Source organism: Paramacrobiotus metropolitanus, unplaced genomic scaffold (genome assembly GCF_019649055.1).
Source record: "Paramacrobiotus metropolitanus isolate TYO unplaced genomic scaffold, Prichtersi_v1.0 Parri_scaffold0000004, whole genome shotgun sequence".
Classification (NCBI taxonomy): Eukaryota; Metazoa; Tardigrada; class Eutardigrada; order Parachela; family Macrobiotidae; genus Paramacrobiotus; species Paramacrobiotus metropolitanus.
Genome location: NW_026570224.1, coordinates 1,830,990 through 1,857,583, shown reverse-complemented (window position 1 = coordinate 1,857,583; position 26,594 = coordinate 1,830,990). Strand labels below are relative to the sequence as shown.

At 41.3% G+C, this 26,594-nt stretch overlaps 7 protein-coding genes across 9 annotated transcripts; 3 read left to right on the top strand and 4 right to left on the bottom strand.

Moving 5' to 3' along the window:
- Positions 1-1,144: 1,144 nt before the first annotated feature.
- Positions 1,145-4,469, bottom strand: LOC129601214 (vesicle-associated membrane protein-associated protein B-like). 2 transcript variants are annotated; one of them, XM_055499961.1, is made up of 6 exons: positions 4,187-4,469; positions 2,858-2,950; positions 2,375-2,634; positions 2,046-2,228; positions 1,868-1,981; positions 1,145-1,705 (listed from the first exon to the last, which is right to left on the bottom strand). In XM_055499961.1, coding segments are annotated over exons 1-6 (837 nt in total). In that variant the 5' UTR covers positions 4,188-4,469; the 3' UTR covers positions 1,145-1,519. The 2 variants fall into 2 exon arrangements, with proteins under 2 accessions (XP_055355936.1, XP_055355945.1); XM_055499970.1 differs by lacking the exon at positions 4,187-4,469 and having other exon boundaries at positions 2,858-2,969.
- A 917-nt stretch (positions 4,470-5,386) lies between these two features.
- LOC129601204 (mitochondrial inner membrane protein OXA1L-like) lies at positions 5,387-8,957 on the bottom strand. The gene is made up of 7 exons (XM_055499949.1): positions 8,843-8,957; positions 8,252-8,666; positions 7,759-7,957; positions 6,511-6,654; positions 6,330-6,415; positions 5,763-6,213; positions 5,387-5,701 (listed from the first exon to the last, which is right to left on the bottom strand). Exons 1-7 carry the CDS (start codon positions 8,896-8,898, stop codon positions 5,547-5,549), a joined length of 1,506 nt encoding a protein of 501 aa, XP_055355924.1. The 5' UTR covers positions 8,899-8,957; the 3' UTR covers positions 5,387-5,546.
- A 130-nt stretch (positions 8,958-9,087) lies between these two features.
- On the bottom strand, positions 9,088-12,956 carry LOC129601193 (U3 small nucleolar RNA-associated protein 4 homolog). The gene is made up of 10 exons (XM_055499939.1): positions 12,576-12,956; positions 12,271-12,520; positions 11,975-12,131; positions 11,658-11,829; positions 11,505-11,580; positions 11,144-11,437; positions 10,821-11,072; positions 10,534-10,756; positions 9,679-10,127; positions 9,088-9,531 (listed from the first exon to the last, which is right to left on the bottom strand). The coding sequence occupies exons 1-10, from the start codon at positions 12,680-12,682 to the stop codon at positions 9,415-9,417; spliced, it is 2,097 nt and encodes a 698-aa protein (XP_055355914.1). The 5' UTR covers positions 12,683-12,956; the 3' UTR covers positions 9,088-9,414.
- A 179-nt stretch (positions 12,957-13,135) lies between these two features.
- On the top strand, positions 13,136-14,363 carry LOC129599719 (probable U6 snRNA-associated Sm-like protein LSm4). Its single transcript, XM_055498031.1, has 2 exons — positions 13,136-13,370; positions 13,572-14,363. Exons 1-2 carry the CDS (start codon positions 13,338-13,340, stop codon positions 13,965-13,967), a joined length of 429 nt encoding a protein of 142 aa, XP_055354006.1. The 5' UTR covers positions 13,136-13,337; the 3' UTR covers positions 13,968-14,363.
- Positions 14,364-15,408: 1,045 nt separating this feature from the next.
- Positions 15,409-18,621, top strand: LOC129599699 (sedoheptulokinase-like). The gene is made up of 7 exons (XM_055498014.1): positions 15,409-15,866; positions 16,073-16,265; positions 16,501-16,693; positions 16,796-16,974; positions 17,041-17,323; positions 17,731-18,028; positions 18,160-18,621. Exons 1-7 carry the CDS (start codon positions 15,582-15,584, stop codon positions 18,175-18,177), a joined length of 1,449 nt encoding a protein of 482 aa, XP_055353989.1. The 5' UTR covers positions 15,409-15,581; the 3' UTR covers positions 18,178-18,621.
- LOC129599710 (glucose-induced degradation protein 8 homolog) lies at positions 18,598-20,108 on the bottom strand. Its single transcript, XM_055498021.1, has 4 exons — positions 19,691-20,108; positions 19,406-19,602; positions 19,051-19,248; positions 18,598-18,977 (listed from the first exon to the last, which is right to left on the bottom strand). The coding sequence occupies exons 1-4, from the start codon at positions 19,848-19,850 to the stop codon at positions 18,777-18,779; spliced, it is 756 nt and encodes a 251-aa protein (XP_055353996.1). The 5' UTR covers positions 19,851-20,108; the 3' UTR covers positions 18,598-18,776.
- Positions 19,991-25,902, top strand: LOC129599683 (AP2-associated protein kinase 1-like). Of its 2 annotated transcripts, XM_055497995.1 has the most exons (15): positions 19,992-20,466; positions 20,836-20,912; positions 21,064-21,253; positions 21,775-21,836; positions 22,090-22,149; positions 22,207-22,318; positions 22,480-22,619; positions 22,731-22,856; positions 22,954-23,043; positions 23,109-23,241; positions 23,331-23,480; positions 23,782-23,985; positions 24,114-24,689; positions 24,826-25,704; positions 25,764-25,902. In XM_055497995.1, exons 3-14 carry the CDS (start codon positions 21,115-21,117, stop codon positions 25,416-25,418), a joined length of 2,385 nt encoding a protein of 794 aa, XP_055353970.1. In that variant the 5' UTR covers positions 19,992-20,466; positions 20,836-20,912; positions 21,064-21,114; the 3' UTR covers positions 25,419-25,704; positions 25,764-25,902. The 2 variants fall into 2 exon arrangements, with proteins under 2 accessions (XP_055353977.1, XP_055353970.1); XM_055498002.1 differs by lacking the exon at positions 20,836-20,912 and having other exon boundaries at positions 19,991-20,466.
- The last annotated feature ends 692 nt before the right edge of the window (positions 25,903-26,594 follow it).

The following is a 26,594-nucleotide window of genomic DNA, read 5'->3' as shown; positions in this document are numbered from 1 at the left end:
GTATACTGTCATGTGTACTTCTACCGAATGGACGGGAGAACAGTGCCATTCTCTTAACGCTGCCACTATACGGGAAGAAAGGCAACTCTAATGGGACACTGTTGTACTGGAGCACTGTTCCCGTTTTGATACATATATATGATCGTACGTATTAAACAGGCATCGACAAATTCATTTTCATAGCCGCATTCCTTGAGGCAGAGACAGAATGCCGATTGCCATCAGTAAGTTGTTTGTGCTGCTGCAGCGCACACCGTTGTGTAGTGCAGTCATGGCGCAATTGTGCCGCGCGCGATCGGTCGCTCAACGTCGACCGTCCATCCTTCGATTGTCAGTTGTCAGGATCGTGCATCGTGACTGTACGCGCCCTATCCAAATCCATGCTTGCACCGTTTATGATAGTAATCAAAGACTTTGTTTTCCTTGTCATATCCCCACTGATCCCAGCCGGGACTGCGCGTCGCCTGAGAATGTGCGACACCGGCAGTACACACACTGGCAGGCATTGTGCAAAAGGAAAGCCACCATCATCCAGCCTAAGCACGCTTTGTTGCCGCGCGCGCGCAGCACAAATGCCACCCAGCAAATCGATAACAGTTGCTGCGCTAACATCCCGAACAATGCGCCGATCGAGTTTCCCAAACTCCTGATTTTCGTACCACAACACGACACGGCCAGCCAAGATATCGGGCTATTATCGGCTCTTCTACGTCATGCACCTTCGTGTCACTTTAATAAATGCCGCTCTTAATGGCTGTGCACGGGTGTCAACTTGCAAATGGTAGTAATAATATGCCGCTCAAAGGTTATCAATAAATGGTTATTCTGGAACAAGCAAACACTACATTTTAGTGATACCAGCATAAATATTAACTAATTATATAAACATTATTGTTGGCAGATAAAAAGTGTAGAATATACTGCAAATAAAACGTGGGAAAGATTTTCGGTGCATTTTCATGGCTGTAATTTGTTTCCACTTCCTCATTAGGTGCAAGTTAGAAACACTGGACACAAAAATTTTCGAACCGAAAAAATGAAGTTAATCGTACCAAGTAATTCAATATTTCTACGAACGAGGAAGTTACGAACGCTACAGTTGATAAGGCGAGGTGCAGAGATGATTCTCAACTGTCAATCGATCCAAAACATTTCAAACCATTCTTTTGACGTCTGGAAACTACAGCGCAAAATCAATCTGAAAGTTATAGCATTTACAGGCCAAAAATTTCTCAATCAAACATATCAAGTGGTGAAAGTGACATGCTAAGACAAAAACGGAAAGTTGTTAGAAACGGATCTGTAACAGAACGACAGTTACTTCGGAAATAGTTGGTGGCTGACCATTGACGTTAATCAAAACAGAGCGAATCTGACAAATTTTAGGATCTAATAGAACTTTAACAAAAAATCTGTCAAAGGATGCTAGCTTGCCGTTAGCACAAAAGCATGCGCATCAACGCAGTTCCGAGGTGGGGATAACTGGATACAACACAGTCAGGGGAAACTGATATCATTTTCAGAATAAAATCTGCGACATGATGATACCCAAAACCAAGGCTCCAACAATTGTAGCCAAAATCGGTAATTTTGTCAAATCATTCTTCCAGTTTGCCGCCAGGTCCTGTTGAGATCCTATTCCACCTGGTAAGCCACTAACGGAACCTGCAGTCTGCAGACTTTTACGCAATCGCTCGCCATTTTCCTACACAGAAGCAATTTATTAAACAAAATGAGTACAATGTAATTATCTATTTTTCAATTATTTCCGAATAATTTGAGTTTTTGTTTTCAAAAATTTCAGTTATTTATATAAATATTCTGTCCAGCTTCTCGGTCAGATGAAGAAATAGAGAATGAAAATTACCCGAAGCCGACGGTTTTCATCGCGTAAATTAGCAATTTCGTCTTGAGCTCGACGATAATCTTCAGCCATCCGACGGAGTTCCAATTCTTTGCTGTCTATACCTCCGGTAGCAGCCTACACAACACATGCAAAAATAGAGCAAGAAAACTTTTCAAAGGAAAGCAACAATTAAGCGCACATCTGGATGAGTGGCAGTCAATGCAGCAGCAGTGATTTTCTGCATCGACTGATCCATATCGGCGCCTTCCAAATCGGTCTTGCGCCCATCAGGTAATTTCTGCTCCGTCACCCCTTCGTCGGTATCTTCGAAAACACAGCGTATCTTTGACTCCATCACGCGTTCCTTGGGGATATCACGCCACTGTAAAGAAAGCAATTTGAGTACAGAACAACAGCCGAATAAACCGCAATCATATCCAAATACAAAAAGCAACGATTTATGGTAACTGAAAAAATAAGACTTAGTATTGGAAACATAACGCGCGAACCGCAGACAAGGAAGCGTACCACTTGATCCAACTGAACCTGGTCATTGTCCACAAATATGCCTTGCACGAGGAATTTGTGACGTGCCCGCTCCTGCGCATCATTTCCGTCACCCGGCTGATAGACAATGTTGACGGACACCGTCTCGCCGGCTTTTATTACTCCTCCATTGGGTCGCACACAATAACGTTTCGGTGCGGTAGTTTTCACTTTAAAAGCGACGATCTTTGACGAGGGATTCGTCAATGTAATGGTTACTGTAGCGGACTGACTCGAAGGACCTACAACATGATATTCGGTTCAACATACATAAGTGAATAACCGGCATTACGGGGATGACTCTACAAAGTATTTAAAATTAAGCTATGGAAAATGCTTGAAGAAAAATAAACTCAAATCATCACTCATTGGGTATCGTCATGATGAAGCTCAACATTAATTATCACCGAGACTCCAGCAAAATGTATTTCACAATTAACTTGCGACTGACGCGAGTTCTAGTACCTTTGAACAGCAGACTGTGTTTTGGATTAATCACCAACACCTGGGGCATTGACTGAAGCCTTCCTTCGGGTAAATTTCCATCAGTACTCGACACTGCAATTCAAAGTCAGTTACGTGACTCCTACTAGTCACTAACAATAACGTGAGTGCCGCGCAATGATTCAAGTTTGCAACTACCAAACCTTCCGTATCGAAATACGCCCCGAAAGTAAGGTAGTAAGTAAATGAACTACAAAAGAGCTAATTTCCATCAGTACTAATTTGAATAATACTGCACGAAAAAATTCAAATTCAGGAGTTATAAAAATGTTACGTACTGTAAGGGATTACTGAAAAAACAATACTATTTTCATTACAAACAATAACAAAATAAATTACTTAATGGCTTTTCGCACTTCCCAAGAAATGTATTATTCAAGTTTGCAACTACCAAACTGCAAATACAAACAAAAAAATACTAAAAAGCCATGCGATAAAATTTTATTCAAATTAAATACTCGTATATCTGCCAAACTTCAAAGGTACCTGATTAACGAATCTTTTAAAATTTACGCCCCAGTACTTACTGAAGTAAGGTAGTAAGTAAATGAACTACAAAAGAGCTACTAAACAGGGAACACAGGGAACACAGGAAACCTAATATATTCTCGTCGCAGCAGCCGACAAAAATTTCTTTTATAATTTGTACTAAATAATATTTTTGGGCACTAAGGGCGCGAAAAACTGTCAATGTCTCAACCTTTCAGGACTTAAATCAAGATAAATTCAGGAGTTATAAAAATGTTCGCCCGAAAAACGATTACTGTAAGGGATTAACTCAACTGCTGAAAAAAACAATAAAACCAACAATTATTTTCATTACAACTGTCACAAATTATTATGACAAATAAGTAACAAAATAAATTACTTAATGGCTTTTCGCACTTCCCAAGAACTGGTATTATTAGGTTTCATATACGCTGCAGCTTAATTAGCACTTCAGTTTGATTAGCAGTACAAGTATCGATGTGAAAAGTAGTTTAAGCAAAAAATTTCAATAGCGGAAGAAACATTACAAGTTCCGCCATTTCCCTGTCACGGGAAACAGATCTGCTACAGAAAGTACATCATCAACAGCGATATGCGCTGTTTAGTTCTGGTAAACACGCATGCGATAAAATTTTATTCAGCTGTTATTATTAATTCTACGAATTAAGTACTGTACAGTCCGAATTACATGTTATCTGCCAAACTTCAAAGGTACCTGATTAACGAATCTTTTAAAATAATGTCAATTTACTGCCATAATCTAGGCATTTTAACGGTTCGGAAGTTGGAACCAGTACTTACTGATGAATTAAGACGCAAGAGAGTGAGTATTCAATATTGCTAGATCCTTGGAAGTGCAGCAAAACACTATAACGCTGCATAAGTCAACCTCATTCAGAAGATAGATCGAAAGAATTAAATTAACACAAACGGTAAGCCAATACTATTTAAAACGAAATGTCAATCGCGATTCTGCCCGCTAAACTATTTTAAAAATAAACAGTAGATAAGAATTTTGGATTTGGCAGGAAAAATTCCAGTGGGCGATGCAGCTACGCGAAGTTGCACAGCGTCACACGGAAGAACTGTGATAAACTTTTCCCGTATCGACCTCGTATGCTGTGCAGCCTGTGCTATACGTATTAAATGCAGCCGTGCAGGGTATCGTACAATCGTACGACGTACATGACGTGCAGGCTGAAGTACGGTAGCGTCTCCCGAGCCTTACCGACGTCCAAAATTATTAGTAACCACCTAATTTTTTTATTAATGTTTAAAAAATTATATAAGAGCAGTACCACTAGAGGTGCACTGCACGCACCTGACATCCATAGACCACATCGTCCATTTTAAAATGGGACATTTTAACTAGCCAATGGTCACTCCAAACGACACAAAATTCAGCGACCAATGTCCAGTGGGCATTCTCCATCGAAGCATAAATTATACCGTAAAAGTGGCATTAGTGGCACCACATCCCGGAACCATAGCATTAATTTTTGGGTCCTGGTACAGTACCTGGGAATCCTGACCGCAAGCGTCCAACAGACTCCAGCGTAATTGTACTTGAACTATAGATAATTATTACATCGTATCGTACGCACCTAATGCCAAAGTTAAAAATTTAATTACTGTATGTTCTTAATTACTCGTGTAGTACCGAAGTACAAAAATCCCGATAGAACTTACGTACTTGTTCTAACTGATCGTACCATCAGAGAGATTTAATACATCATTTTTAATTTAATACATTCTGGTACAATCCAACTTCCTAAGGCGGTCGTCACAGAAACACAGCATTCAAAATAATATGTCTCATGGGAGCGTTTGCCGTTTATGTGCGATCGTTTGACATTTCCTAGTTTTGCTAGAGCGTAAGAGTAAACAGCACGAAATTAAACCTAATGAATAAGGAAATAGCAAGGAATCTTCCATAACCTAGCAATTTACTAAAATTCTCGGATTACTAACTTATGCCCTCATGTCAGCACTCAGCAGGACTTGTCAAAAACGATTTTTTATTCCCTTTTCTCTATCAACAGTATAAAACCATGCCATAAACAGTATAAAACAGAAATGAAATAATCATAATTATTATTTATTTATAATATTCACAACATCTGTCTAGATACTCCGGCATGCAAAATAAGAGCGACGGTCATCAGTTAGCAGTTTTCTTAGCGGCATCCCTACGCCGCTTAGTAGGATCGGTCTTGTAGGTCTTCTGAATAGGCCCCATTCCCGCTTCACGAAAACGTACAGAGTCGATGCGAGACCGATCCGCAATTTCCCGGGAGATCCTTGAATTCTGCATCGCTGTAACGCCAACGGAAGTGCTCAGATAGAAGATTTTGTTAAAAACTGAATTACCACTTACATTCCCGAAAACTCTCGCGAAGACCTTTTTTCTTGGTGGGCAGTGCGCTTGGTTTGTGGCGAACTATGGCAGGCAGTTTAAGTGCTTCGCGTACGGCGGGAATTCTGAAGAGAGCCACTTGTGCCAACGAGAATGCATTGGAGGTGAACCAATAACACAACATAGCAGCCGGGAATCGAGCCATGAAAGGAAACATGATGATGGGAAGTACGCGCATAGCCCATCTCATCATCACTTTTTGCCCTTCACCAACCGGGCCTCCCACACCCCCGCTTTCCGCTGCCAATTCCATTACACCTAGCAGTGTCATACTGGTGACAATTGGGAGAATGTAATACGGATCGGCAACCGTCAAGTCGGTAAACCAAAATAATCCGCCATCCTTCATGGACTCCACTGGGGCATTGGCCATACCACGAAGTCCAATGAATACCGATATAAATATCGCGCTCTAACAGAACAATAATTAACACGTAACAATCGCTCATACTACAATACGCAAGCACGAGTACTGTACGCAGGTCGCACAATGCACATATTTGCAGTGCTTTGGTACCGGAAACGAACCTGAGCAAACATAGGGATGAGGGAGCTGATCGGGTTAAACCCTCCGTTCTTCATTAATTCTTGTAGTTCATATGATGCCATTGCAGCTGCAAGTTTAAAAGCAAATGCCGGTAAACAATAAGTTATGGAAATTTGGAAGAAAAAGCTTCCAGGATCGCTTTTTGAACTGTTGGACTCTGACCTCCCATGGCATCACCCTGTAGTCTGGCTTCGGTCATTTTCGCCTGCACCCTCTGTACTTCTGGCATTTTCTGTTGCAGAACAGATGCGTTACGCTGCGCTTTGACGGCCAGAGGGAAAACAAGTAGTCGCAGGCAAAACGTCGCTACAACCAGTGCACTGATTCAATTTACAGTGCCTGACAAAAGTATATTTATTTATTTTTATTGCTATCGATATAATTGTGCATGAATAACATAAGCACCCTAAAACCTACACAGCTATGCCTATAGTCAATTTAAATGGCCCACTTAGTGACACGGTACGTGGTACGCAGTACCAACTACCAAATTCATGCGCTTGCGTGGGAGCTTTCGTTTCCGCGCGCTCCCGAATACTTGTGCGGTGTTCTATGACATCTCAATGTCAGTTTGATTTGTACACACTGGCGCAAAAACCATTCATCCGCATAACATCCGGTTGGGGAGTTATGCGTGAAATCAAATTCCAGTTTTCAAAAAGTCTAAACACAAACAGGAACTTCAAGTACTTATAACAAAAGTCGAGATATGGACCGATTTTCTTCGAATTTTGCACAATACTAGTACTATGCACATAACAAAAACTATGAAGATCGGCTTAGATCGTCCCAACATCGAATAATAATTTCATCAATTTTTTCAAATTTCAAAATGAATTTTTAAAGGATGGTAAAAGTCTCAAGTTGACGAAAGATCGACCTTTACAGTTATTCATTTTGAAATTCAAATAAAGAAATGGTGAACTCTGATTCGGTGGAAGAATGATCTTCTGGTTATATAAGTGAACTTTTTTTGCAAACTTTTAAAAAGTTAGGAAAATTTATCAGACTTTTGGTACACCGGTTTGCGGTTAATCTTTTTAGATTTTTCTTTAACCCATCTTTCGTCAGCCTGATTTTGCGCCGCAACCTGTTTCCACCCCAAGTTCACCCGAACATATTTGTACTCTGTATTGTACATGAATCATTGTCAGGCACATGATTTTGTCATCTGGCTGACAAAATGGTACAAAAAAATGTAAAAAAGTGTTAAAGGTGCGCAAAAGTGAAATGTCCCGTGCAGTCGTTGAAAGTTCTCACGCCCCGCATGGAGCCATGAAGTGAGTTCGACTTCATGGTCATTTACAATCACGAAAATAGAAAACACCCAAACATGAGATCAAATCGTCAAAGCTTAGTAGCCGACAGAAATTTATAAGGAATACCCGAAACCTAATTACTTACGCTTACCCAGCGCTATGGCGCCCCACCACGGCAAACCAGCACTATGCAGCATATCCAGAAACTGCTGAAACATCCCCGTCGGCCACCATCCTCCCAGTCCCAAGGCAGTCAGATCGGACGTACCTCCTTGTAGAACCAACTCGCCTCCATCCGGCAGCGGTGTGGGAACCGGTGGAGGTTCCGGAATTACAAACGCACCGCTTTCCTAACCAGTGAAAATTTTACATCTGGACAGGTTGCATAAAGCGTTTAAAATTATTGATCAAGCTCCCACGATACGCATTGATCCAAACAATCGGTGGGGAAAAGATTCTAATGCCTGATATTTATGCGCGGTCTCTAATGTTCAGAACCCACAAGAAAGTGTTTAGAGTGGTGTTGAATACATTATACATATAATGATTTTGCAGCATGAACAGTTTATTGAAGGGACGGAGAATCACACAAGTTAGCATTCCCATTTACTTAACACACTGACAGCTCGAAACATTACGCTTACCGAAGACGGAGGGTTCTGAGCAATAACTGGATCTGCTGTGGCAGTAGCCGAAGCATCTTGTCGTCTGCTAACAGACGTCGAAAACCATCTCACACCGTTCGAGGAGAGATGGAAAGTAGGTACGCCGGATACAATGCCATTTAGGCTGATGGAAGCTACTCGGTTGCGTCCAAATGCATGGAGAGTTCCTTGGGCACATACCTGCCTGGCAGACGTGCGCGAAGGGAACGGCGGGTTCAAGCAACTGTGCGCACGAGATTCAGTGTTGCCTCTCCTGGCGTCCGAGAACAAGTGAGAAGCAAAGGGAACGGCCAACACAGATGGATTGGCTCCTTGTTTGCAAACGTGCAGACAAGTGCGAAACTTCACCGGACCACCAACAATGAAGCGCACAGCGCGCTGACTAGCCATTGTACTATCAAATCAACAAACAAGAGTTATCTGACATCCTGTACGAGCACGGGAAGCAAAGCAAGGACTTTGAAAAACTATAATTATTGTAATAGGAATATAAGTATGGAAGCCATACACATTTCCAGAGCTGTACAGCCACAAAAAAACCAAAAATACCAACCAAAACCCGCAACTTACAAGTATCGCGCAGTTACCGAGTTTACTACGACTACGAACGAGTATTTTCGAGCCATTTTTTGTCACTTCGACTTTTCTAAAGTTCGTTCGATCTGACTAAATACTCTCCTCCCATGGTGCGGCTGTTACGCACGGTACTGCGAAAAGTGTAGAGCAATGGCTTTAAAACTGGCGATAATTAGACAAACTTGTTTTTATAGCTTTTGTTAATCTGTGAAGTGCAAATTAATATTCGTAGAATTTGATATGATACCAGTGCCTAAAAAATATGCTTCTGATAGCTTGAGTTATAAACAAGCAACGTATATTTTTCAGTTTTTCTTCATTAAATTAACTGCCGGTATAATAATATACCGCATGTTTTCACCAGCATAATGATCCCTCTAAGTTTTGATAAAAGAGATCTACCACTGCACGAGTCTATGCTCCCTTAATGATTCGCTATTAAAAGTATTGTTCAGTGGCGTTTCGCAAAACTAATTTAAAACATTCACACTAAAAACAATCAAACATTAACAAGGTCTCCACGAAAAACTTCGATGTGTGAAATAAACAACCAGGAAACAAATGCATTAAATACCGAAAATCTTCCTTGCTATCATGGGAGGCAACTGATTGTGGATCATGGTCGGAGTTTGTACCACATTCACAAGATTTCCATTCGGAGAAAACAAACTTCTTATCAAAAACTGCAACAAAGGAACACACAAGGCTTAGTAATAATTTTGCACAACAGGTAGCTGTTAAAAAGTGAAGGCGCTCTGATAAAGCCTGTCCCACTCAAGGATTTGCAAATGCATGCCTGTACATACTTAATAACAAACTTAAAATTTTACCTCGTCGAACTTCAACATTTTACGAACAATCCAATTGCTTCCGCTCCTTTCCAGCAAACAGCCTTCTTGCCAGTTATGAAGTAATACCAGATGCCGATAAATACTGCAGTGGGTCAGCGGAATGTTGCAGTCCATCAAACTAATTCCCTCGATTTTAGAATATTCCAGTGTAATAATATTAAAACTAGCAACAATTCCATTGGCGTATGATAATAAAAGAAGCGGAGCATCACAATCCGCTATTGCGCAGCTAACAACCACCGAACCGCTTTGCGGTGGCAAAATCGGTTCATACGGAGTAGTAACGAATTCATTTTCAGTATCTTCGTCCACATCCATGTGAACTTGTCTTTTCGAATTCCTGTCGTAAATCTTAACATCCCCGCGTGAACTGACAAATGCAACAAATCGCCCCTCCGCACCAGAAGTCAAAAACCGAAGCCTCTCATCTAAGAACGAGGAAACCAATACCCACCGTAATGTATTTAATATTTATATCTGTATTTGACACTAAATGCAGTAAAGTTATGCGATACAGCATAGTGAAAAAGTACAGCAATTCCATAGTATGCAGTTCCATTTTCCTATGTGACTAAAACGTATGGATGCCATGCACATATGTACACTGCCACTAAACATACTGCTATCGTCTAAATCTGCAGTCAAGATAAGTAAAAAGTAATTATTAATCGTAACATAATTTTCATAACTTATGTCGATTAACTCTATAAACTATCTGAAAACATGGGGAGCAAAACTCCAACTGTTTTACAAAACAAACATTTTTGAAACAATTCTCACAATCTTAGTTGCTATCACTTAATTCCTGACAATTTTTAAACCGGTAAGTGGTACCTTCGCCAAAAAAGTGCAAATCTTCCACTTTCTCGACAGTAGCGCCGAACTGCCCTTGATCAGGTGCCCAGCGCATTCGACATATGTAAAGACTTTTCTCGTCTGCCACGATCAATTCGTCTCTGTTCCCACAGAAGTGTAGTCGATGTGCGGCGCCCAGAAAAATATCACTGGAAGATACCGCTTTAATGATGTTCAAGTCCATTTGACTTTGATCGCCCGACTAAACAATTGAAATTTTGTTATCGTAATGCAACTTTAAAAATTAAATACCGCACTTATTTTACCAGAATTATCCTGTAGACTATCGTTCCACGTGGACTGCTTACAGCTAACCAACGACCATTGTCTGCAATCGCGGATGCCGTTATTATTTCCTTTCCTTTAGCAAAGGTATACCTTAACAACGACGTATAATCTGGAATGCAGCCATTTGACACCGACGTCAAACACCATATTTCCAACCAGTTATTATTCTGCAGGCACAACAACGGGGCTTCCGGGTGTATCGGATTACTAGCAACTTGAACAACGGTACCCTAAAAAAATAACTGGAACTGTCTGGAAGTAACGTATTTTCTCAAAATTTCTGCATTTTTCAATGAGATACCTCCGTGTTAGATGGAATCTTTAAAAACATTTTATCTGTGAGAACTCCTGTCATGATCAAATAAGAGTCCTGTCCACCGGAAATAATGCGCTGCCTGGCTGAGCATAATGCTCGGACATCATGGGTATGAGAATGGCGGGCAAATGTCTGTACCCATTGCGATACGCCGACATCCGTCCTAACAGAACGGAATTCGTATGTTGTAGGATCCATTCCACTCGCATAAACCATTATTTGATCGGGAAGAATTAAGGAAGTCAAAGAGAGAACGCCACTGCGATGCCCCGTGAAATTCTGTAAAACACGGTGCGCACGTTACAGTAGTAATCTAGCGTTACTTACAGCCTTTCTGGGTCCTCACCATTAAAGAAGTACCCGTAGCGATGTCCCAGAAAACAGTTGCTCCCGTAGAATCACCGGAAACGAGCGTACCATCTCTGCAAATGAAGAAGATTAGCTGTGTTCAGGCTGAAGGTAGTACTGGAGGCAGAGCGGTCGAGATATGCTACTGTACTTTAAAAACAGCACACTAGACACAATGGTTTCTTCTTTTCCTCGCTTGTTCGGGCGCATTTCCTGCCGAACCACACCCTTTTTCGTATCCCACACACATATTTTTCCGCGACCGGATGCTGCTAACAATTCACTGCTGGCATCAGGATGCCAGGATAATGCGAGAACACGGCCTACAATTTACAGTCACTCTTTGTATTGTAAATTTCAGAATTGTCTAATTTTTTAAATGGGACACAATGAAACACTGCGTTGAAACTACTGACAAAAAAGTCAAGGCATTTACTGGCACCAGAACATTTGCACCAAAACACTCACTTCCTTTTGGATCGAGTGCTCTTAAGTATTCGAAACTGCCACTGTCTTTAACGTCGAACAGGGAAATATATCCATCTTCAGTCCCGGCTGCTAAAAGAGTCGCAGTGTGGTTCATGGCCAGAGACCACACTGCTCCCGAAACGGCAGCCACAGTTTTCTATCACGAGAAAAAATACAAGATATACGCACTTGGCAAACCAACCAGGGTAAAGTAATTCCGCGCACAAGCTGGGGTTGAACTATTTATTTATTAAGATTTGTGACTTTTGTGTTCTGTTAGCTGAGTTACTGAGTACCAGAATTCTCCCACTTTCCACGCAAACTAGGATCACATGTCCATGAATTCCAGACACAAAGAGATTGCGAGAACTGCGCCAGCATACTGCTTCCACGCTTTGTCGCCACTCCGAACCCAGATTGATCTGGAGTTCCAAGCAAGGCCCATCGCGAAGATTCCATATTTCGATAAAGTAAGATGACGGGAGCGAACGGTCGTGCCTATTGCCATCAGTCGAAGAAAGCTGGTCGTCAAGATCGTTGTTGCACCTTCAATGACAGAGTTGACAAGAATGCGCGGAAAAGCAAAACCCAGTCCAGCTACCTGACTGCTGCTAAGCGTCTCGATTTCGGCTCATATGCCAGATAATGGACCGCTTTTGGTTTCGGATCGAAAAACCTGACTTCGTGAACATGAAGTTCGCGAGGCATTTTCGTTCATGTACGGAGTAGTAACTGCCAGCACGATAACAGGATAACTGGCGATAGGTACACAAGTCAGTCCAGCATTAAGACAGGTTAATAAACGAAACAATCTCATTCGAAGTTTACACCAGCACAAGCCAGAAAGGTCTGAAAGTACGTAAATAAAAATATAACGGCGGTACAACTTGCAGAAACGTCTGTGATATGAAATACCGAAAATTCATCCCTACACGTCCAAAAGTTCTTGAATTTTTGTACTTACTCGTATAAAATTTTTTGATTTCGTAATGACCATAAATGAAACTCGAGCCGGCTAACACCCAATACCAATAAAACGAACAACCGGTTGCATCACCTCCAATTCCACTGGCCAAGGGGATGGAAATGGAGCATGTTGCGATTCTTTGTCGGAAATGGATGTTTTCAGGTTTTACGTTTTACGGCTTTCATAATTCTCATTGCTACGATTTCCAAAAAAAACATCGATTTTTTGATGGCCAAGTAGAGGCAGTCGATAATTTTGTTTTTGTCATTGTGGAATCAGTTTTACTTGTTGGGCTTGAATGCAGTAAGCTCCTTATTTATTTGAATTCGCCATTCGCATTCGCCATTCGTTGGGATTTGACATACGAATAAAGACATTCGCCTTGTGCCCGTCGTTATGCTGCCTTTATCTCTTCTTCGTGGCGCTTTGGTAATACACATTTTTGAAAAACTCTTATAAAATAACGAATGTTTTTATTGGTACCAATGTTGCATTTTAATTCTGCATTATTGACGTTACAAGCTGTGTACGACTATACGTTGTAAACTTGTAATCTCTTATGCAGCTATCTGCTATCATGAACGGACTTACAGACTCACTTACTTATCATTATCTTTGATGTGGTTGCAGAATCATCCTGTGCTGGTGGAGTTAAAAAATGGAGAAACATATAATGGACAGCTAGCCAATGTGGATAATTGGATGAACTTAAATCTGAAAGATGTTATTTGTACTTCCAAAGACGGAGAACGGTTCTGGAAGATAGCGGAATGTTATGTCCGTGGGAGTTCAGTTAAATACATGCGCGTACCTGACGAGGTCGCTGAGCTGGTGAAAGCAGACATGGCCAGAAATAAATCCAGACCTGATAAAAGGCCAGCCGGCGGCTATCAAGGGGGCGGCGGAGGCCGAGGGGGTGGGCGTGGTGGACAGAATCGTGGCCGAGGGGGACCAGGAAGGGGTGGCGGGAAATCGTTTCGGGGTGGAGGACCAGGCAGGGGAGCGCCAAGGAATGGAGAAGACTGATATGCGGCGTTGTTGATAACTTGCGTCAGATGTAATTGTAAGCATTCTTTTTCGACTGTGAATGAAGCGGAACAATTCTGCTTCATTTCGAGATTTTTAGCGATAAGATCGTGCTATACTGCATTTCCGCTTGTTTTTTTTATTTCAGGTGTATAAGTTTGTTATTTAACGCAAGTTGTTGCTGTCCTTAACTTTTATTGACTTCAGTTTTTGTTGACTGTAAGGTTTCGGTAGTAAGTACTGTACTGGTTACCCATCATGTAAAATGTGTACTCATGATGTAAAGCCATTTTCGACTTTATTTTCATTACTGAATTAAGACTTAAGAGCCATTGAGCTTTTGTAACTTTGTTCTACCTGATATTTTTTTCCATCGCGAATAAAGACAATTTTATTTTTTCCGGTGTTTAAGTGATCTCTGCCGGGTTTGGCTATGAAACAAATAAATTTATTTATTAATAAAGTTTCAGTGATTTATCACATACATAGAATTTTACATTAAATTTTTGTACTTCACTTTGTAAAACTTTTGTACTTCACTTTTTTGTAAAACACACGTCTTTCGTTAGGAACGCGTCTTTCAAAAGTACATACCGTAATACCGCGCTCCTTCGGGGTGCGGTTCACACTGTACTGTTGATCTCAGTGCTGGTAATGTACATGTACAGTACCAGAATGCAGGGCAGATCTCAATACAGGCAATACCACTGACTCGTTACGTCATCAGTAGAGTAGCTCGCATATTAGCGCGGCTGTAGTAAAATGCTGGGAAAAATCGGTTTGCTCCCCTTTTTCTGTTTCTGTTGAATGGGATTCGAACTGCAAAATATGCGTATTAACTTCCTCTATTTTTATAAATAAAAAAACCTTTAAATATTTAACGTGCATGACTTAAAATCAATTTCCCACCATTTTTTAATAATTTTCCCCATACGAATGCAATGTGCAGTTGTGCACTGTGCGGTACTGTGTGCAACTGTTCATATTAAATCACCGATGCGTGATTATACAATCTCGGTACTCTCCATGTAAATTAGTCCCAATTAGTTCTTTAATTTTGCAAATTGTTCAGTTCAGTATCTGCTTCATTTTTTTCTTAGATTTTGAAAAGTTTCGTTGGAATAAATCAACAAAACCAACTCGTGCAGTAATAATTTTGCCGTATACCGGTAGAAACCAAGTTGCCAACAGCCGCTTTGCAACTTGCCGCACCGTACTTAATCATGTTGCCTCTTCCTATTGCTTATTTTATATTAGAAATAAAATCCCAACTGCAATAAAAGAGTGAAAACGACTAAAGAAACACAAATAAGCTTTGAAAAGCTTAAAAAACTCTGGCTTTTACGGTGTTCTTCGGCAATTTGGACTACTCTAGCGCTTTCGTCATTGCAAATCCCGCCCTCAGTGGGGTTGCCTGTATTGAGATCTGCCTTGCAGAATGTTTTTGCCAAAAAATCTGAAAACACAACTCATGGTCAGTGACAAGTTGACAACTGAGTTTAATCTTAAGTGCCATCAGATCCTGTTGTGGTACCGTTACCGTATACTGGGATTACCTGCCATAAAAAATCTGGGATTTTTGTGCTTAGATAAAATTCTGATATTCCGACCATAATGTTACCTGGCAGTGCGCAGAGTCTTGTTTTAGGAATTGATATCGGCACCACCTCTGCGAAAATCTGCCTCGTTGATTTGTTTTCCCAAGAAGTCGTGTTCGAGAAGGCAGCAGAAACTGGCAGTGATATTGTTCCAACCCCACAGAAAGAAACAACAGACGCAGCTGATAAAGGTGCAGACTGCAGTCTGCAATTTTTAAGTGAACAGTCAGTCCCAAAAATCTGGCACACTGTAAACTCTTTACTGGATTCCGTCAAGGAAGAATGGCTCAAACTCGTTGTGGTAAGTGCCTGCGCAACAGATGGGTTGTTGCTGTTTGTTACAATATTGAGAATACTCAGTCAGTAGTCTCAATACTACAGAAACTTGCAGTTTGACTTCACCACGACGCCGTAGACATTGTGTGGTGCGTGAGTGAACAAAATGAGTTGCAACACCATACACGTTTGTTGTGACACGGGAAACACACTGCATGATTTTTATTTTAGGCCATCGGGATCTGTGGGCAACAGCATGGCATCGTGTTATGGAATTCGGATGCCTGTAGACGAGAGTCACTTGAATCAGATTTGCAGAAGCCCGGTGCCATCTCGCACTTAATCACATGGCAGGATCAAAGGTGTTCAACGGGTTTTTTGGAATCCCTTCCGGTCCCGGAGCCCGAACAAGTCTTGGCCACCGGTGCGTTGTGTCTGTCAGCTTGTGTGTGGTTAATTAATTTAGCGGTCAAATTTTAAGGCATAGGAATTTAGTATTTACTGTAAAAATTTGGGATATCTGACGATGAGCATGCTGATGCTACTCGGATGCGAATTTTTGCATGATAAATTGGGTACCGAATTTCCGAAATCGTAAATGATTAATGTGAAATTGTGAACCAACTATCGTTTCTTTAATTGTGTTGTCGCTGTTGTAGGTTATGGATGCTGTTCGTTATTATGGTTTGTCAGAAATGATCCGGAATTCTTGAGAGGATATGATACAGCAGGAAGTGTTATGGACTTTTTTGTTTGGATGCTGTGCGATATAACCAAGCCGGTTATGTCGCCCCAAAATGCCGAAGCCTGGGGATATTTTAATCGTAAGAAAAATGAATGGAATACCGCTATGTATGTAGTCTTAACTGGCTTAAGAAGCAATATGCATACCGCTGCGTTATTGCATCGTGCATGTCTTGCTTGACGCTCTTTCCTACCTGACTTTCATTGCAGTTTAAAGGAAGCTGGAGCCCCCGTTTTCCTTTTGCCCGACATTCAACATTCCAGTCAGTTTTTCGCCGGTACATTGCGAATGCCTTGGAAAAGTATCCGGAAAGATGTTCCAGTATCCGTTGGGATGGGTGATCTGCAGTGTTCTTTTGTGGCCTCGTTGGAAAACGAGAATGATGCTAGTACGGACTTGTTTACCCTGATTATTTCTTAAAATTAGAGCGTTTAATATTTTTTATTGTTTCCAGTCCTTAACTTCAGTACTTCATCGCAGTTGACCTTTATTCATAATTCCGTCAGTGCGTCTCCACCGGCATCATGTGACGTTCGCAGCTATTTTTATGAGAGACATCTTCTGTGTGCTCCATCATTAAACGGTGGAAATGCTCTGCAGTTGTTTGCCTCTATGGTGACAAATTGGGCGAAATCTTTTGGTATTACACTGACGATGGAAGATGTGTGGAAGGTTTTCAAAGAGGAAGGCAACAGCGTCGACTGGTCACTCTCAAATGATCCTCACATCAGCCCAAGGTTCGTACAATATAATAATGCTGTACTACCCGCGCCCCGTAGTAATCAACTTTATTTATTGTTGTAATCGTAATCGTTTAATACGAATAGTTAGCGGAAGCACATTAGATTTTCTTGGCTTGCTCTGGGTACTGGATGCGCTTAAAACACTGTGTAAACCTAAGTCTAAAGCACGCTCTGATTAAGCAGGAGGACAGCGTTTTAAGGTCGCTTTAGGCTTTAGTAACCTTGACGGTCTATTTGCCCAATTAACGATCGAATAGGTTTTTCCAGAGGATATAGCTTTTTACAGCCATCAGTTTCAGTTTACAGTACTGGGTATGCTAACTGTAACAGGTGGAATTATCTTCTTTATATTGCAGCTTTTTTCTCATCGTCGCATGCGCATGTTTCTTCTTTTTTAACAGGCCATTTGGTGAACGTTACGACACAAAGACGCTAGCCTCTGTCACGCAGATTGGGACTGGAAACTGCAATATTGGAGCTGTGGTGCGCGGTATTTTGCGTGGCATTATTAGCAATCTGGAAGTCATGATTCCAAAACATGTGGTACATCAGTGCGGGATCAACCGGATCGTGCTAACCGGATCGTTATTTCGGACATTTCCGCAGTTGAAAACATTCGTTAGCAGTGTTTTTGAATTGCCGACTGCCGAGAAAACAACCGGAAAGGATGCAGCTTTTGGAGCCGCATACATTACTGCGGTAAGGAGATCTGCAAGTATTGTGTAACACAAACTTACACAAAGTCCTGCGTTACTGACACCGAAAACACAGTCATTTATGCCCCAATCACTAAACTACAAGCGCTGTGAGTACAGTATTTTTTGTTGCAGAAAATGGTCCCGAGTTGAGGAGTGACTTTCTCTCCCACAGTATCAAGGCTTTTGAAACCGAAGTCAGCAACTTTATCAATGGGTCATCAAAAATCAGATCATATTGTTTTCCGGCGTTTTAAAATCGCTCTGATGATTTTCAGTGTTCGCGAGCGAGCAGTGCTTACCGTTAGTATTTTTGTTCATTACCACTGCGAAGCAAGACTTCGGAAACACTTAGCATTAGTCCTGCTTAACCTTAACGAAAAAATTATCAAGACTGAATGGGGAAGCACTGCTTTCGCATTCCCCAGTCTTGATAATTTTGTTTTGTTACATTCATATTCAAGATTGCACAATTCTGCTTTTGACTTAGCTTAAATCTTTTTAAAATACCGTTGTTTTTCAACTTGGTTGTCAAATTGTTTTATTTATGTTGGTTACCTTAATCAAGATAAAAGCAGAAGTTCGCAACCTTTACTCATTGAACTTGATTGAAGCCGGATCAACAGACCAAATAATGCGCACATCTCCATTTTTACAGACATATCTTTCCTTTTCTTGTAACCCGTTTTCATGGGCGGCAGACAGTCAGACAGAAGAGACAAAACTATGTATACGAAAGCACGGATTAAATTTTACATAGGGATATCTGAGCTGCTTTCCGTGGAGTCTTCTCCGATTTTAGCAGTGGTTAAATCTGAAACTTTAGGGAACTTCACATTGCGTTTTTTCAGTTCATCTTGAGACCATAATAACATTTTACAGAGGGTGGACAACCTAGATTCAGCATTCCTGCCCACAAATGACAGCATTGCTTCATTGAGCTGTGCTTTAACCTATAAAAAAGTTAAATTCCAAAATCCAGGAAGCAGGGATAAATCTAACAAAAGGTGCGCATAACCGACAAACCTCTTCCCGCCGAGAGAGATCAAGGAGATCACCATACGGCGATTCTTCTGGTTTGTCGAAAGCCAGCAGAGCCAAAGCTCTCTCAAAATCTTCCAATAAAGCAGGATTTTCTACTCCTTTTTCGGCAAGGACATCTTGCGCAAACTGCAGTGCGTCACTGATTTTCCTCTCACGGATCAGCTCAATTAGCATCTGCTTCTGTAAGATAGCAAGCAAGGTTCACAAGAAGGTCTTACAAATGCTTCATAAATCACAGAAAATGATTTAAATACAGAGATTTTATCGCATCCTTAATTAAAAATTAAATGTAACATAAGCATCCCATTTTACATGTGACTTAAGTCATTGGACTAACCATCATGGTGAGATAAATTTCTGGATTTTGTTCAAGCAGTTCGGGATTACACTCTTGCAAAAGCTTCATACACTCAGCCATCTTCCCCTCGTGAGCAGTATCCAAAACTTTAACACGATCATCCATTGTGGACGGTTCAACTGGCATGGGAATGGAAGCTTCTCGGGAAAATTTAACAGCAGCATCTTTATGGCCGGCTACGGAAAATAAGTGCAGATTTTGGATACAACACAAGGTAAGTTACGAGTAGCAACAAAAATATCGAAGTCGATGTGCGAAACTAACCACATATCAAGTAATCCAAGACGATCTGGTTGAGGTCGCTTCGTGGAATATGTTCCCCTTCGATTCCACCCATCCACTCCTGTACTGAGCATTTTGGCAAATCTTTGCCAGAAGTTCCTGGAGTAACAGGGCTTAATGGAGTTAATGGCTGATTCGCCATTTAATAGAATGAGTTGTGACTCAGTTGTCCTTATATCTTATCTTCCTAATCACAAGGAACTCTGCATCCAGAGAGTCAGTATTTCAAAATAGAAGTCACAGCTCCAAAAACTTTATAAAAAATATAACCCGGATAACGCTATGTGCTTAACTGGTGTACGAGTTAAAAGGCAATAATTACTAGTAATAAAATATTAAAATTTTAAGATCAGAATAGGATCAGTTTGTGAGTGTTTTAAAACTAAAAACTTTTGTTAACTTTGACTGTCTGGTTGCCTTTGGAATGTTAAAAGGACTGCTTTTATTGCTTCTCTGTTTGGCGCAAAACATTGCTGTAGTCCGTAAGCCCTTTTCTGCAAAGGCCCCTTCAGCTTGCCATGTGATGGAAATTTTTCTTGCCGTTCTCGTGGTTAGTGTGCCACTGGCCCACTGTGCCAGGCTGCCAGACAGCACAAGCAGTGAGCCAGTAGCGTGGAGAGTGTTCTTCCTTCCTGTGGATGCATGCGTTTTTTTAGGTTTCGCTCAGATTTCGAATAAGTTGGAGTTTTAAAAAATGGCTATCCTTGAGTAGCAGAATTATTACCCAGAAGCTTTGTTATATGCCTGCGTGTTAACTGGTAAGTGCTTGTCGGATTTGTTTACTTGCTGTGCTTATTTCGTGCGCAATTATTGTTACTGGGCTAATTAGCTTATGTCGTATGCACAGTACGATAGCTGTTAGATAAGGTAAATTATTATTCTACATTTATATGGTACCTCGGTACTGCACTGAAATGCTATAGCGTACATATTGCCGTGCTTCAACATATTGGGGGTGTTATCGAGTTTACTTTTTATCAGTGTAAGATCCGCAAGTGTAATAAAGTGGCCTTCGCTTTTTGGATCTAGAATCTAGATCTACGTAATGTGGATTAGTTTGATTTTAAATTTTTTTTAATTTTGTGATCGCCCAGGTTTTGCTTTTATTTTCTCACTGTTTTTTTCAGTTCAGAGTTGCGGATTTATTTTCTTTCACGGAGTTACTGTGACCGTTCTCCGGGAAGTGTTGCTTCTTACTGCAGCTGTAAGTCTTAAGATTGCAGGAAAATTTAATCTGTATGTTTTTTTTTTATTTTCAAACTTGCTTGTCTCAACATGCTTTATGTCCGGTGCTTATAAACTCCAATCGAATAATTTATCGCGATGTGATGGATCGTAAATGCGGACATTTTTAGGGAGAAGCTGTTTCTTAACATAACTGAACGAGGCGGATTGGATAAGCAGACATGGGGGATCTGATTCGAAGTGCTTTGGATTACATTGGTGGAGGCCAAACACCAGCTGTGAAAGACGATTCTGACCTTGTGGGAAATATTGTAGAAATCGAGAACAGAAAATTCCGTGTCAAAAGGCTGATTGCGGAAGGTTAGCGCAAGTTTTACTTACCATGAAAATTCAGTTCCACCTTTGTCGATTAAAATTTAAAAAACGATTTATAAACCAATAAATGAAAATCGTAAACTTTTTTGTTGGGTAGCACCGTTTTTATTTATTACGAGTAAAGAAACTGCCTTTGAAATAGAGCCTTCAGATGTCAATAATATGAGCAAATTAGCGCAGCAACAAAAATCTTAATAGATACGATAAAATATTTTAAAACTGTCTTGCCGTTGCTGCGAATGTATGGAGAAACTGTTAGCAGTAATCGTGATCTCTCGCTTTGAACATCCTAAAAAATGTTTGTGCTTGACCAGTGAAACTTCGAAAATTCTTTGATTTATTACGTCGAAACACTATTCCATTAAAATTTGACTCGTATGCGTTTTTTCTCTTCGCTGTTTATTTCTTAAAGAGTGTTTTCCTGATGATTTTCCGCTCATCCTTTTTGCTAAGTTTTGCTCGTCGGTTTCATTAATTTTATCTATGCTAAAAAAGTTGCGTTGTAGGTGGATACGCTTATGTATACCTGGTGCAGGATGTCGAGGGCGGCAAAGATTACGCCTTGAAGGTACATCCCACGTTGGTGCTCGTTATCAGTGTTGTTTCCCTAGCCTTGCGGTTTTCAACACGAAAACCGCAAAACCTGTACAACATGCACATCACTGCTCCACTCTGTTTTATACGGAAAGCGGCTGCCGTAGCTTGGCATATGAACGACGCTATTGATCCGCAGATGGTGTTGGACTTATAAATCGATATTCAGCCTAGCCTATCTGTGTTGTTTTTTCCCGTTGCATGAACACTTCTCATGATGATTGCAGAGATTGTTAGCACACGATGAAGATGCGGCAAAGAATATTAAACAAGAGATCCGATTCCTGGTAAGCGATCCCACTGTTTCTGTTGCTGGTTTTTTTAAGTGGATTGTTGTTACATAGAAAAAACTCACCGGTCATCCGTATATTATTGGGTACGTCGCAGCTGCGCTGTGCAAAAGACCAGAAAAAGCCAATGTGGAGGAATATTTGATTCTAACCGAATTTTGTTCGGGTAATGCTTCTAAATTAATACAGAATCAAGTATTCGATTTTAAATAGCGGTTGTCCGCTAGTGTATTTTTCACCATTATATTTTGTGCTGATGACTCGTTTCCTTTTCGTTTTTTTGCAATTATTACCATCACTATAGTGTGTGCTATTGTATGATCACAGGAGGACAAGTGATCAGCCTTCTCAAAAACAGGGAACTTCCTCTATCGGTGCCAGATGTTCTTACCATATTTTATCAAACATGTAAAGCGGTACAGCACATGCATAAACAGAGTCCGGCAATAATCCATCGTGATCTCAAGGTTTGTCTGAAATATTTACTGTATACTGAAATATTTACGGTTTGAAATATTTACGGTTTGTCTGAAATATTTACTGGTTTGTCTTTGTGTTAATCCCAAATGTTCTTCAAGGTGGAAAATTTGTTAATTGGGGAGGATCGCAAAGTCAAACTCTGTGATTTCGGTAGTGCTACAACGGAAACCCATGCTCCCGATATGTCTTGGGAAAGTTTACGGAGGAATTTGGTAGAGGAAGAGGTATCTTTATTATATATTAAGTAACTGTTTCTGTCCCGTTCCCAGTGCTCTCATTAAGTCAATTGGTTCATATTATTTGGAACTGGTTTATTGTTAGATGACACGCAACACCACTCCCATGTACCGTGCCCCAGAAATGCTGGATTTATATAATAATTATCCTATAAACGAAAAGCTGGACATTTGGGTGAGCGAAAACGTTAACTTGGGCTTGTATCACTTGGACATTAACCTAATTTACGAACCTTGCAGGCATTGGGCTGCATTTTGTATACTCTTTGTTACATGGTCCATCCTTTCGAGGATTCGGCCAAGCTGAGGATTTTAAATGCCAAATACTCTTTTCCACCCAACCGGAAATATGAAATATTCAACGATCTCATCAGTAAGCATGCGGTGCTGTATAATTATATCAGTGCAGTACAGCTCGGTTTATTTGTATAATTAATATGTTGAACAAAAAATTTTTTTCAGGTCGATTACTCAAAATTGATCCAGTCACTAGACCAAATATTGATGGTGTGCTGGAAATTCTGGCATCTATGGCGGAAACTTTAAACGTCGAAACAAACAAATCATTAACCGTCAAAATTCCCTCTCCAGTGGTCGAGGCACCTAATCCGGGTACGCAACCCTTGGACTATCCTCCTCAGCGAAACCAGTGTTGTACTTGTTGCGTTTCGTAGCAGGTTTTAATTATAATAAAAAGGCTCACAAGCATTCGCGGTCTGTAAATCGACTTATTTTGCATTTTTTACATACTTGTTTATGAAATTAATTTCGTATAAACCGGTGTGCACGTTGTTAGTCAGAAGTTGACTTCCTTCAGTTTGGTTATGTTCCTTTGTTTTCTTTTGGTTTTCTGGCTACCATGCTTTCAAATAAAAATGTTGTAACTTGGCATATTTATCTGGTTTTGATGTAGGTGTACCTCAACGAAGAAACGAAGCGACAGAAAACAAACCCACCCCGACTAGTCAACCTACACAGAGCCAACAGCAGGGAAGTCTTTTCGGAAGCGTTGGCGGTGGTCTTCTGGGAAATTTAGTTAAGGGTGGAAAAAATATTGTCAAAAACGTTCAGCAGGCTGCTGCTAATCTGGTCAAAGAAGATTTCAGTGCGAGGCCAGGTAAATATCTAGTAAAGTTGAAATGTACATTGCAATGTGCTTGTTGCTGTTAGTAATTGCTCTTGGAACTTTCTCTGTACCCTCTGTGCTGATAAATTTGTTTGCTCAGTATATGATTTTGTTTTAAGCTGAGAACCCATCGGCCAGATCACAACACGGCAGGTTTGTGTCATATTCGGAATCGGAAGCTGAATCCACACCGAATCGTAAAATTAGTCAACAGCCCAATCAGGAAGTCGATTTTGTATCCCCGCCTTCTACCCGGCCGATGCCTCAGCCGTCACCGAAACCGCCGCGACCGCAGCCACCACGATCTCCGAAACCTGCTGAAAAGGCTGTGGTACCTCCTAGGCCTCCCTCCGCGTCTCCCAGTTTGGATGAAGTCAACCCACCACCTGAGCCGCTGTTGACACCAGAGGAAGACTTGCTGGGACTTGGGAGTTCCGAAATTCCCTCAGTTCAGCCGACAACGCAGGTGCCCGCTGGAGCAGAAAGCAAGACGCCAATGCCTCCGCCAGTTTCCGAAACTGGAGGATACGTCGAGGATCTGCTGGATATGGGTAGTGCTCTTCCTAGCGCTCCTTCAAGCGGACCCTCAGTGGTAAAACAACAGGGTCCATCATCGGCCACTATGAATTTTGACCTGTTGGGCGGAAATCAATGGGACAGCTCGACTACTAAGGAACCACCTGCTGCCAATTACAGTAATGACTATTTACCCTATTTCAAAATAATTGAGAGAAAAATGTCCTAGTCTGTTGAAATGAACTTTGTATCACTTCTTATGTGCATTTTGGTTTTACATGATGTTTGGTAGGATAATGCGGATTTTAATTTAAGGTACGAATGTTCCTATCGATCCATTCATGAGCCTGGGTGCGCTATCCCAGCCTCCGCCGCCTGTCAGTGCTACATCCAGAGCATCCCCTACTGCTGCGGCTGCTCCCACATCTGGCATGGATAATTGGCTTGATTCGCTCGGTAGCTCTCCCACGAGTGTACCGGTTGCTCCCAGCGTAACTGGTGTAGCCACACCGACAAATCGTGCTAGTCCGCTACTTTTGCCCCAGTCACCGCATCTGTCGCGGCCGGGATCAAACAACAGCCTGAACAGTATGGCCGCTTCGAAACCCGTTTCCCAATCGGCTCCCGATCCGTTTGGCGATTTGTTTGGCGGTAAGGATTCTAGTAAACCGCTTTTGACCCCGATGACTGCGGAATTACCTCGAAATACTTCCAATTCGAATTTGGCCGGAATGAAGCGGGATCCGTTTGCGGATTTGGGAAATTTGGGTGGATCAATATCACCGCCAGTGCGTCCTGGGCAGCCGGCCAACCCCATGATGGGCATGAGCACAGGGCAGTCCGGTAATCCGGTGATGGGTATGAATGCCAACATCCGATCCCCAACGCCGGGGAGTCCACATATATGAGGGATACAAGGCCAATGTTTCCATCAGGTGCAGCTGGACCGCAGAGATTTCCTTATCAAACCCCTCAACAACCACAGCAACCTACGAACTACCGTCCGGATTATGCACAGTTTAGGAACACGACCAATGAGGTCCCGGTATATTCCGGTACGAAGCCGGTTGTTAATCAAAACTTCCTGGATGACATGTTACCGCAGGGTTTCAATAACGCCACCAGGCCCCCGAGAACACTGAAAGAAAAACAAGCGGAAGTGTTAGTGAAACGGTTGATCCGGAAACTTTGAAGGTGAGTTGGGATTATTTCAAAATCCTTTAATTTCGATGAATTTTCGAATTGTCTCGTAGATTCGGGAATGGACGGAGGGGAAACGGAGAAATATCCGTGCCTTGTTGTGTAGTTTAAATACTGTATTATGGGATGGGTGTGCCTGGAAAGGAGTAGGTATGCATGAGCTGGTTTCAGCCGATCAAGTCAAGAGGGTATACAGGAAAGCAGTTCTGGTCGTACACCCAGATAAAGTGAGTATTCGATATTGTTCAGTCATACGGCATAGACGTGTCGCCAAGATGTCGCTGTACTAGCAGCCTGTAGAATTGAATGCTCAGTTGTTCCAAAATCTGTTAATTTTTTTTTAAAAGTTGCAAGTGTTAAGCGTCCAGCTTTGTGATGGCATTTTCTGTTTTAAACTGGATCTTTTAATTTTTAGTTGACCGAATCGCCACATTTATCAAGAGCAAAGATGATTTTTATGGAGTTGAACGATGCCTGGTCCGAATTTGAAAATTCCGGCATGCAGTCGCTGACCTAAAGATCTGTACAGAGTACGTGTTGTTTGGTGATAATTCGCAGCATTCCTGTCATAAACATTTGCTTTCGTCTCAAGTGTTATAGACTGTAGTAGCATTGTTGTAATTGTACATGTACAAGTACTGTCATTGTCTTTTTTTGTGCGTGGGAATTAATTAAGATTCCCTAGGCTGAAGCGAATACTTCGTATGTCCGTCTGGAAATTGGCGTTTTTCAATATGGTACGTAATACAAAGATTTAACGTCTAGTCTGATGGGGATATTTATTATAGTATTGGGAGATAATGACGAAAACGGTTATCAATCCAATAAACGATTATAGATTTATATACATGTATGATGTATATAATGAAACTTCCCGACTACTT

Excerpts from the sequence above, each read along its gene's own strand:
- LOC129599710 (XM_055498021.1), bottom strand. The coding sequence starts at position 19,850 with ATGGCGAATCAGCCATTAACTCCATTAAGCCCTGTTACTCCAGGAACT. Across the intron at positions 19,249-19,405 it reads AAATTTATCTCACCATGATG|AAGCAGATGCTAATTGAGCT; the intron begins GTTAGTCCAATG and ends GCTATCTTACAG. Across the intron at positions 18,978-19,050 it reads ATCTCTCTCGGCGGGAAGAG|GTTAAAGCACAGCTCAATGA; the intron begins GTTTGTCGGTTA and ends ACTTTTTTATAG.
- LOC129601204 (XM_055499949.1), bottom strand. The coding sequence starts at position 8,898 with ATGGCTCGAAAATACTCGTTCGTAGTCGTAGTAAACTCGGTAACTGCG. Across the intron at positions 7,958-8,251 it reads CTCAGAACCCTCCGTCTTCG|GAAAGCGGTGCGTTTGTAAT; the intron begins GTAAGCGTAATG and ends TTCACTGGTTAG. Across the intron at positions 6,214-6,329 it reads TCATCCCTATGTTTGCTCAG|AGCGCGATATTTATATCGGT; the intron begins GTTCGTTTCCGG and ends TTGTTCTGTTAG.
- LOC129599719 (XM_055498031.1), top strand. The coding sequence starts at position 13,338 with ATGCTGCCTTTATCTCTTCTTCGTGGCGCTTTG. Across the intron at positions 13,371-13,571 it reads CTCTTCTTCGTGGCGCTTTG|AATCATCCTGTGCTGGTGGA; the intron begins GTAATACACATT and ends ATGTGGTTGCAG.
- LOC129601214 (XM_055499961.1), bottom strand. Across the intron at positions 2,229-2,374 it reads AGGTTCAGTTGGATCAAGTG|TGGCGTGATATCCCCAAGGA; the intron begins GTACGCTTCCTT and ends CTTTCTTTACAG. Across the intron at positions 1,706-1,867 it reads ATGAAAACCGTCGGCTTCGG|GAAAATGGCGAGCGATTGCG; the intron begins GTAATTTTCATT and ends GCTTCTGTGTAG.
- LOC129601193 (XM_055499939.1), bottom strand. The coding sequence starts at position 12,682 with ATGCCTCGCGAACTTCATGTTCACGAAGTCAGGTTTTTCGATCCGAAA. Across the intron at positions 11,830-11,974 it reads AGCACTCGATCCAAAAGGAA|GCCGTGTTCTCGCATTATCC; the intron begins GTGAGTGTTTTG and ends TGTAAATTGTAG. Across the intron at positions 10,128-10,533 it reads TTTGCACTTTTTTGGCGAAG|ATGAGAGGCTTCGGTTTTTG; the intron begins GTACCACTTACC and ends CCTCGTTCTTAG.
- LOC129599683 (XM_055498002.1), top strand. The coding sequence starts at position 21,115 with ATGGGGGATCTGATTCGAAGTGCTTTGGATTACATTGGTGGAGGCCAA. Across the intron at positions 21,254-21,774 it reads CAAAAGGCTGATTGCGGAAG|GTGGATACGCTTATGTATAC; the intron begins GTTAGCGCAAGT and ends GTTGCGTTGTAG. Across the intron at positions 23,986-24,113 it reads AGATTTCAGTGCGAGGCCAG|CTGAGAACCCATCGGCCAGA; the intron begins GTAAATATCTAG and ends TTTTGTTTTAAG.
- LOC129599699 (XM_055498014.1), top strand. The coding sequence starts at position 15,582 with ATGTTACCTGGCAGTGCGCAGAGTCTTGTTTTAGGAATTGATATCGGC. Across the intron at positions 16,694-16,795 it reads AATGAATGGAATACCGCTAT|TTTAAAGGAAGCTGGAGCCC; the intron begins GTATGTAGTCTT and ends CTTTCATTGCAG. Across the intron at positions 16,975-17,040 it reads GGAAAACGAGAATGATGCTA|TCCTTAACTTCAGTACTTCA; the intron begins GTACGGACTTGT and ends TATTGTTTCCAG.